The sequence below is a fragment of the Panicum hallii genome, chromosome 9 (genome assembly GCF_002211085.1).
Source record: "Panicum hallii strain FIL2 chromosome 9, PHallii_v3.1, whole genome shotgun sequence".
Classification (NCBI taxonomy): domain Eukaryota; kingdom Viridiplantae; phylum Streptophyta; class Magnoliopsida; order Poales; family Poaceae; genus Panicum; species Panicum hallii.
Window position 1 is genome coordinate 70493576 of NC_038050.1, and position 10549 is coordinate 70504124.

Sequence of the window (10549 nt, forward strand, 5' to 3'; positions counted from 1 at the left end):
TCCAGCGAGTTGGATGAGTGTGGCACAGTAAGCGCAAGGAGAAACTGATGATGGCCCGTCCCACACGACACCACCGCTGCAGCGGGCCCGGGCGCCGGGTCTCCTCCTCTCATTTGGATGGATCATGGATCTCTCCAGTGCCACGTCCTTCGCGTCACGAGAAGTGGGGCTTCTTATCAGGCGCGACCTAGCTACTGGACACGGCGCGATGAACTTGACCCGCTATGCAGGCTCCGGCCCGACCGCCGCGTCAATTGAGGAGTGAACCTGGACGGGTCCCCGTCCCCATGCGCGGCGCGGGCAGGTTCACGATCCGGTGCCGTCGCGGCTGGTTATAAACAGGGTCAGCTCCTCCTCCGCGTATCGCCATCGTGTCTAACCGTACGGCAGCGAGCGAGGAAGCAGCAGCAGCAGCAGCGAGAGGGGGGAAGGCCGGGAAGCCCGAGCCTATCATTAGCTAGCTAGCTGGTAGCTACGAAGAGAGGAAGATCGTCGAGGCATGGATCAGCTGCTCGCCATGGCTCGGCCGGCGAGCCCCACGGCGGCCGCGCCGCACGTCGCGCACAAGATCCCGTCCGGCGACGGGCCGTACGCGAGGGCCAAGCACTTCCAGGTAATTAAGAACTTGACATCCATTTATATGCCTGCCAAGCATTTCGTGGCGATCCAATTAGGAATGCATAGTCCTTTGCTGCTGGAGCGTTTTCTATGGATCTGTGTAAAGAATGACTAGCAGTTCATGTGATATATAAAAAAGGCTGGATTTGTGAGATTCATTGTTTTTTTCAAAAAAAAATCGGGACTAGCTTACCTGCAGATTGTTGTCCACGCTCAGAGGTCTAGCTTTAAATTAACGATCTAGTATACAAATCTATATTTTTTTCTTTAAACCATAGTTTAATTCTATATATAGCCATGAACTTTCTGACTATGTATAACCTAGTAAGTACATTTTAGCAAAATCAGGATTAATTAATACGCTTGTTTTGAGCTAGCACCTCTCTAACCAAGCAGCATGCGCCGATAAGCTAGGCAATAAGCAAGTTGATGAGATGGACTACTAGTGCTGCGAACTGAAAAACAAAGCGCATACTAAAGGGACAGACACTCGGCGGAACTAACGTCAACAATTGACTGACATCGAACACTTTCCCGATGGAAACTGAAGCTGGTGGAGAAGGACCTGGACGCGTCGATCGCGTGGTTCTGGAAGGCGATCAACACGGGCGACAAGGTGGACAGCGCCCTCAAGGACATGGCCGTGGTGATGAAGCAGCGCGGGTACCTGGCCGAGGCCATCGACGCCGTCAAGTCGCTGCGCCACCTCTGCCCCCGGCAGTCGCAGGAGTCGCTCGACAACATCCTCCTCGACCTCTACAAGGCCAGCGGCCGGACCAAGGAGGAGATCGAGCTGCTCAAGCACAAGCTCCGCAAGATCTACCTCGGCGAGGCGTTCCACGGCAAGGCCACCAAGCGCGCCCGCTCGCACGGCCGCAAGATCCACGTCTCCGTCAGGCAAGAAACCTCGCGCGTCCTGGTAAGCTCTTCATCGTCATGGCCAATGCATCCTTTTTACATACATGGTATTGACGCTCTAGCTTGGGCGCCGGTCATGGCCATGGCCGTGCACCACGTATACATCACAGGGCAACCTCGCGTGGGCGTACATGCAGCAGCGGAACTTCATGGCGGCGGAGGTGGTGTACCGGAAGGCGCAGATGATCGACCCGGACGCCAACAAGGCGTGCAACCTCGCGCTCTGCCTCATCGAGCAGTCGCGGCTCGCCGACGCCGAGGTGGTCCTCGGCGACGTGCTCGCGGGGAGGTACCAGGCCCGCGACCAGCAGGACGGCAAGATCGTGCGGAAGGTGGAGGAGCTGCTGGCCCGGATCATGGCGCGGACGTCGCCACCGGGCGGCGGCCGTGCTGGCGACGACGGACGGCGCGGGGACGACGATGACTGGGTGGAGAACGAGATGTTGGCGCTGCTGGACGTGGCGGTGAAGCAGTGGGCGGCGCCGTACCGGAAGAGCAACAGGAGGCTGCCCGTCTTCGAGGAGATCTCGCCTATCTGCAGGGAGCAGATGGCTTGCTAGAAGCTAAATGCAGCAGCATCTTTTAGGGTGGACTTTAAGTGTGTGCTATGCGCTTGCATCTGTGTAGATGTTTTGTATGCATGTATTATGTGCATGTTTTGTTGTCCATCGATGCATACAAATACGTACATATATACCATTGTACCAAGTGCGTATCATCGTTTTCAGGCGAGGGTTCACCTACGGAAGGTCCTTAACAATAAATATCTTAGCAAAGATAATAAGTCAACTCAAGTGTCAAGTGCATGAACAAACTCTGCAACGAGTCACAGAGCATAAGTACCTTAACCGAGTCACAATTCACAACAATTTATACTACTATTGCAATTATTGAGAATAATAGAGAGAGCTCCATAGTCGCTTTGAGCTCAAAGATCTAGATGCAGCTAAGAACAATGTGTGATCAATGTAAACATCACTCCGCAGACATGGATTTTAGCCACGCGGTGCGATGGTAATCCGCTCCCTACGTGGCCGTTTCCCTTTCCTCTCCCGCGTTTCCTTCTTATATCTGCAGGAACAAGAACATCAAGCTGGAGGCAGTCTATGGCAGTAACCAATGGGATGCATGGGTTCTACAGTTTCACATCACCAGCAGTTGAAGTCCTTGCAGATTGTCAAGACAATGAGGAGGATCAGGGCAACCACGATGCCAAAAACGATGAGCTTCATCTTCATATTCTCCCACCACATCTTCCGCCGTATCTTTGTTCCCTGTTGCCTGAAGTCTTGTGCCTATAGGAGAAACAGGTGAATCTTGTGATAGTTTGGTAGACGAAGTGAATGAATCCCAGGCAAGAGTAAGTGTAGAATGAACCTGTGATCGTAGATCCTCCGTTTTATCAACGAGCAGTTCAATTTTCTCACCACGATCTAGCACCTGATGACCAGTATATATAGAGCCATTTAAGCACCAAATATAATGATGATTCCTCGGGTGAACAGTGTAGTAATAAAATGAGACACACCTTTTCGATGTTTTGCATCATTACTCCCTTGACCTCTGTGACTTGAGCCTTCACTTTTGCAAGCTTGTCAATCTCCTCAGGGTGCTGGTCGCAGTACCTCATGTGCTCTTTAAGTTTAGGCCTAGAAGAAAAAGACTTTCATTTAGCACTAATTCATACTGACAAAGTGACTAGTTAGCTTTTAAGTGAAAATGGTTGGAGGGGTTAATGCAAGAGGAATTTATGTTACATACCCATATTCTCGCTTGAGGCCATTGGCATTAGCAGTTTTAGCTTTCCCTCCGCTATATTTCTTGGAAAAATCTTCCTTGACCCTCTCAATGAAGCCAATTGGAAGCTGTCGGCCAGATGATTCAGTAGCAACGACGCAGTATGCTGGACAGTAAAGACATTTTGCCACATGAGAACTTGCACCGCTAACTTTCTTGTAGATGTCGACACCATATATCCTAAGATTTCTCATCTGGAAGAGCGACATTTTCTAGCAGTGTTCTGTTACTACTGAAACAATTGGAAATCAAAGAGACTATGGAAGTAGAAATGAAATGTGATTTTTTTTACATATGTACATATGTATATGAAAGGATATATAATTCACGATCAGAATTCGGAACTCACAAAGGATGCATATTTTTTTTTAGTTTCCTAGATTTGCGACGTAGACGTGCTCACAGAAATAATGACATAACAACTAAAATAAAGCACTTTTTATCTGTGCTTAGGTTATTGTAAAAATAAAAACAATGTTAACCCAAATGCTGGAAAGGGACGTCCTATGCATCCATCTATATATGGGCTAGGATAAGAAAAAAAATACCTAAAAGTTTAACCTACAAATGTATTTTTTAGATTAACCTACAAATGTATGAAGTAATTATCCCGTCCAAAGACAAATATATTATTGGGCAAACCACATTGGTCAAATCAAACACCGCAAGCAATGCAAAGCACAGCCTTTTGCACTACAAACTGCCACAATTTTTTTTTCTTTCCGACAAGAAGTTTTCTCAACATCGCACTTTGGTTTCTTCTTGTCTTTATCAAGATATTAGTGCAAACTGTAAAGACATGCTTCGATTCCCTAATGCACTCCATGATCGCCATCGAGCAAATAAAAAAGTGAAAAAAGGGACACATTCTTCATTCAGACTATAGAATCACATGCTCATGATACATAATCGTCAGAAAGAGACGCCGAGGCGGTGAGAACGGGGTGCATTACTGAATCCATCATGGACGTGGTAGTTGAATGTGTGCCCGTCGCAGTTGTAGTTGAAGCGATTGTTGTTGGAAGGGAGCTTCTGCAGGCACTGCGCGGCGACGGAGGCGAAGTTGCCGGAGACCTCGGCGTGGTCCGCTAGCACAGTGGTGCCTCGCGCCACGAAGCTGTAGACCAGCGTGCGCTGCTGCCCCATCTCTCCGACCACCGACGCTGGCCTGCGCGCGGGAGCCTTGGATGTGGCGGAGCGAAGGGGTATGCGGGAGTGGTGGTGGTGGAGGAGGGACCTGACCTGAGGAGGTCGCGGTGTTTGGAGGTGCCGGAGAATTGTGGTGGCCAGAACCATGGATGCTAAGTTTAGGCAGGTGACCATTCTCCCATGGCGCTTGTGGTTGCATGCTCCTGGCATCCTTTTTTATTTGTTATCAGATTTGTTTTTTTAATTATGAGGAAAAATTACATCCTAAAATTAAATAAGGCTATCAATATAAGTGTAAGTGTTGTGCGTGTACATATAAGAAGGGGTTGAACTTGAATTGCTCTTTAAACATCACTCGAATAATCCTCTGAAGGTTACTTCAAGGGTAATATAACGTTACACTTTTATGTTTACCTGCTAGGTAGACTAAATTACAATAGTTGGTAATTTTTTTTTCAGCATGGTGATCACGCACATTGTCTTTGTGTAAAAACGAAAGAGATGCACAAATTGACGTGTGCTAAAACCAATCGGATCACTGAGGTAAATGTACACATCGAAGTGGCTGGCTGTGTTACATCTGATAATGAACTCCAGATAGCTTCATTGTCGAATGTGCGATAGTGACATGTACTGTACAAATTGAATGGGAGTCGACTATAAAATGACGAAGTGCATTGCCTTCCTACTTTGCAAGTTCTATATCAATAACACGGCACGATAGACAGGGGCGGAGCTATATAGGCTCCGGTGGGTGCCCATGCACACCTATACCAAAATGAAAGTTCAGTGCTAATCTTCAGATTTCCACCTTACAAATCAGAGGGCTAGCGGAAAACTTATGGACGGCGCACCCCTCTCAGTTCAGCTCTAGCTTCAACCCTGACGATAGATGTAGATGTGACACGGTATGTCTCCGGGTCCTTGTAAAAAATTACTGCTACCCTATGATTCCAATGTCAGGCAAGTGATCCAAATTATAGTAAACTCCTGTAAATTTTCACAACATGGGGAACTCTTAAAAAATCACCACAATTACGTCTTGGATCTACTACACCTGGCCGCTGTCGCATTAAAAAAGGGATAAAAACATTAAATTCGGAAAAGGGGAGCTGGTTGGGAATAATTCGAAAAATGGGTACCTCCCGCCCGTTGATCAGGCGGGAAACGTGGGGCCGGGGACCTCCCGCCCGTCCCCCGAGGGCCTCTTGGCAAATAAGAAAGTTATCTTATTCGCGAAGAAGTCCCTGCGGGGCATCCCGCCCGTCCAACGGGCGGGATGTGGTGCCGAGGGGCATCCCGCCTGTTGGTCGGACGGGAGGTCCCCCCGGCTATATAAGCCCCCACCTGCCCAAAAAATGTCATTTTATTCAGCAAAACCAGAAAAAAAAGAAAGGGAGGAGAGGAAGAGAGAAGAGGAAGCGGCGAAGCCCTGTTCACATGTCGATTTGGAGGTATATTCTCATTCTAGCCGTATAATTACTTGAAAATAACTATAATCTAGGAAATATTTCTTAGAGTAGTTATGTTTTGAATAATTTTTAGTATTTTCAATTGTTTTTAGTATAATTTATATTCTGAATAGTTTAGATTCTGGAAAATAGAATCTGGAAATCGCTGAAACTTAGGGTCGTTGTGTATTAATATGTAGTATAACTAGTTTATTAATGATTGACAGATATGTCTTCTGAGAAGGGTATTTTCAGTATATATTACGGAGAAGGAAATGTGATTTATGGGCCGAATGGGGTAGATTTAAGTGAATTTAACTGTGCGGTCAGAGGAATTACCAGACCGCACGAGAGGACATTTGAATCCCTATGCAACTGGTTAATGAGGGGATTAAGGATTAATCAGGAGACACACATTGTGAGTTGCGTCATAAATCGTACCACTCACGCTTTGATCTGGGAGCTTATGCCACTTGGAAGCAACGAGGACTGGTTAACTTATCTGCAAAATGCAAGTCATTAGCAGTGGCCATTGGTACTTCTTGTCAGAGTGCACCAGAACCCTTTGATAAACATTGAAGCTGCTCCGGGGGATGAAAATATTGATGAAGAATTTGAGGAGGCAAACATTGAGGCAGATGCCACCGCAGCACCACAATGCGTGGCTGATGGGGGCGAGAACATACCCTACATATTGCAGCGGGTCTTTTTCAGCTTGAGTCCATGCATTAATGCATTCCAACACTGCGGGCCTCTACTGTGCATCGATGGGACCTTTCTCACAGGAAAGTATAGATTGCAAATTCTAATAGCTATTGGAGTGGATGGAAACAATCAAATAGTTCCTGTTGCTTTTGCTTTTGTTGAGAGTGAGAACACAGACAGTTGGTACTGGTTCCTGAAACGGGTTAAGGTTGCAGTCGTTCGGGATAGGGAAGATGTCTGCCTGATTCATGATCGTCACGCCGGCATACTGAGGGCAATACTAGATTTGCAGGAGGGGTGTGTGGAGACCGAAGAGCCGCCCAAGTGGCGTGATGTTCGCAGTAGGTGGTGCATGAAACATATCGGTGCAAACTTTTTCTGGCAATTCAAGAACAAGCACCTTATGGATATGTTCAAGAGGCTATGCAAGGAAACAAATCAGCAAAAATTTAACAAGCAGTGGCAGAAACTTGATGAACTGACTGGGAAGAAAAGAAGCAAGGACGCATCAAAAAACAGAACTGCACAGGATGAAGCAGAGGTTTTGTGTTCTTTGCCAACAGATACTGCACGTACTCGCAGAAGGTCTGGGTCAGCTGTGAAAACCTTTTCTGAATGGATTGAGAATGAATCGAAGGAGAAGTGGGCGTTAATTTACGATACCGATGGTGCAAGGTACGGCATAATGACCACCAACTTCGCCGAGGTTTACAAATGGGTGCTGCGTGATGTTCGTGGGCTTCCACTGGTTGCAATTGTGAAATTCATCGTCCGCGGGTGTACCGATTACTTTAGGGATCGGTTCACTAAAAATCAGGCATTCATGCAAAATCCTGACAGATATTTTGGGAAAATTATGACTGAATATATGACTAAGAAGGCAGCTAGCGCCCGGCTACATCACGTACGGCAATGTGGTACACAGGAGCTCAAGTTTGAGGTATCTTCTAAAGACAGAGTGCGACGTGGCATGAGACGTCAAACTCCTGTAAAGGAGTGCATTCTAAAGTTTGATGGAACTTGTTGTTGCTCATGCATGAGGCCAAAGTTGCTGCAGGTACCGTGTTCTCATGTAATGGATGATTGTGCGGATATTCGACATCCTGTCGATATATATGTTTCCCATTACTTCAGAAAGGAGACAATTGCCAGCACGTGGCAGTATGAGATCTATGGGTTCCGTTTGGTTGGATCGTTCACTGAGAAAACGAATCCTGTTATATATATTCCAGACCCAAGATTAGCGCGGGTTAAGAGAGGGCGCCAACGTCAGACACGGTGTATTCGTAGTGATATGGATGAGTCAGAGCTCCGTCCGAGGATACAGCGCTGCAGTGCATGTAATCAGATTGGACACACGTATAAACGTTGTCCAAACAATGATGCTGGCCCCAGTTCTGCTGAAGCTGGCTCTACAGGTGATGCTACAGATGGAAGACCTCCGGTTGCATCAAGGAGTGGGATACGTCGCCGATTGAGTGCTACTACATCATCAGGCATCATTTAGTTGTAATTTTATTTGAACGTTATTTGCTCATGTGTAATATTTGCCGCGTTGAGTTTGTATCAGACCTGGATGTGTATTTGTAATATTTGCCGCATTGACTAAAGACATATCAGTATTTGTGTTTGTAGTTATAACTTTGACTTGGCATTTGTATATTTAAACTTATTTGTTATCATATTATTTTATTTTTAATGGCTTCATGTATCGTACTATCATAATATTTAGATTCTACGTTGCAAAACGTTATCATTTAACCATCTTCGTACGAGTTTTAGATACCGTAATCTTTTCTTCGTAAAATTGAATTAAAATTTTATATGCATACATAAGAGTATGGCGAATAAATCTTATATTTCAAAAAGTTTGAATTTCAAATAGTTTGTGAAACATAAATTCCAAGAAAATATAACAAAAATCATAAGCAGGGGCACCTCCCGCCCACTGGCCGGGCGGGATGCCTCTCGCCCACGGGCCGGGCGGGAGGCCTGCCTCAGGGGCCTCTTCGCGAATAAGAAAAGTTTCTTATTCGCGAAGAGGCCCTCGAGAGGGGTCTCGAAATTTTTTTGGGACCTCCCGCCCGCTGGTGGGCGGGAGGTAGGTCCCCGGCCCCACGCCTCCCGCCCGATCAACGGGCGGGAGGTCCGTGTCACATCCCGAATTTTCAATTCCGCAATTACCTTAGAATTAGCTTAATTAATAACTATCCAAGTATTTAAGTAGAAAAGATTTTTAAATAAAAATAATAATAATACAGGTGAAGAGTGCTTGTACGTGTCTAGCAGACAACGGAACAAACCCCGCGGACAAACTATTCAGTTGTAGTTTGATTAACAGCCAAAGGCTCACGTGGTGATTAAGTACGACACCTCAACATTAGCCCCATCTACATGAAGAGAAATAATAAAAATATAATAAAATATATAATAATAATACTAAATAATAATAAAAAAAATAATTAAACATTAAATCGAGCTGTACAATATGTTGGCTCTCCAGAATTCATAAATTAATGACAAATACGCAGACTATACTCATTCATGCACCAGACGCAAAACTCCATACGCGCGGATAGAACTCCGTACCGCGCTAGCGTCTCGCAGCGCCAGCACCTTCTCGAACGAGCTCGCCCCTTCCCTCACCACCGCCATTCTATGTCAGCCGTTTCCCCGACCACGCGCTGCCATCTGCCTGCCTCTCAGCCATAAAGAGAGGAGGAAGAGATGAGGCGTGGGAGAGAGAAGAGAAAGAAAAGAAAGAGTGATGAGAAGTGAGACAGGAGAGAGAGAGATGAAACGTGATAAGGAATGGAGAGAAATGAGACATGACATGCATGCGTGGTGCAAGTTGACTACCATGCATGGATGGGAAATGGCAAGCTGTAGAGACACAAGCGCCAGGAGTCCCATGCATGTGAAGAGCAAAGTTGACTACTATGCCTTGATGTGAAATGGCAAGCTGCAGAAGCACAAGTAACCAACCCTCTATCTCGAACTATCCCTGCAGCATTCAACCAAAGAGAATAGTTCGCGCACGGCACGCGTCATCGTACGCTTGCTGCAGCGCAACCTTATCTCCTCGCACTGTGCCGAACTGCCTTATCCCGTTTATAAAAAGGCAGCGACGCTGGTTTGCGATCTCTCGCCAAACACTGAAAAACCAATCGACCCTCTCCCAAGAATCACTAAGCTTTCTCCAACTCGCAGTAACAAGGTAGCCATTCCCGTCGATCTCCGAACTCGTTTTTCATTTCCGAAATTAATACACAGCCACACTGTAAATTTCATATCTCACCCATCCGAACTCCGAATCACCCAATTCTTCTTCCTAAATTCATATAAATTCAAGTGCTATTTTATAATGATGATTGTGTGTTGAGCTTGATTGTCTGTGTGATTATTTAATGCGATAAAGAGGCCGTACCCGAGGAAGATCTCGTCGAGCAGAACGACCCTATGACGGGTGTTGGGAACGTTAGCGAGGACGAAGGCAAGTCTCACTGACCCTGTGATCATATTGATCCTATGAATGATTGCTTATAGTAGAGCCTGGATAGGTGATCATTGCATAGTTGAATGCATTACCGTTGTGAACCTTATTGACTGCCTTGATTTGCATATTGTGATTTTGAATGCCTTGATATCATTCTGCATTTAATATTTATTATTCCTTGTTATTGGATGCATGGTTAAATAGTTGTGTATGTTTGAGAAGTGATAATGATTTATGGACAAGACTATGTAAGTACTACCGTTGGTGTAGGCTTACGCTCAAGCGCTATCGTGGTGATAGACTTGGGTAGGCGAGTTTTGTGATTAATGATTTGTGGTTGTGGTACCATCTCGCCTAACCTTTGTTGGTACAACCACTCGACCCTGTATGGGCAGGGCATAGGCTAATCCCACTG

The 10549-nt window shown here is 46.1% G+C and overlaps 2 protein-coding genes across 2 annotated transcripts; one reads left to right on the top strand and one right to left on the bottom strand.

Moving 5' to 3' along the window:
- The first annotated feature begins 379 nt into the window (after positions 1-379).
- LOC112877977 (protein SULFUR DEFICIENCY-INDUCED 2-like) lies at positions 380-2206 on the top strand. The gene is made up of 3 exons (XM_025942353.1): positions 380-613; positions 1169-1537; positions 1647-2206. The coding sequence occupies exons 1-3, from the start codon at positions 500-502 to the stop codon at positions 2094-2096; spliced, it is 933 nt and encodes a 310-aa protein (XP_025798138.1). The 5' UTR covers positions 380-499; the 3' UTR covers positions 2097-2206.
- Positions 2207-2684: 478 nt separating this feature from the next.
- On the bottom strand, positions 2685-4479 carry LOC112877073 (putative vesicle-associated membrane protein 726). The gene is made up of 5 exons (XM_025941277.1): positions 4287-4479; positions 3298-3439; positions 3065-3185; positions 2914-2976; positions 2685-2831 (listed from the first exon to the last, which is right to left on the bottom strand). Exons 1-5 carry the CDS (start codon positions 4477-4479, stop codon positions 2685-2687), a joined length of 666 nt encoding a protein of 221 aa, XP_025797062.1.
- Between the last annotated feature and the right edge of the window lie 6070 nt (positions 4480-10549).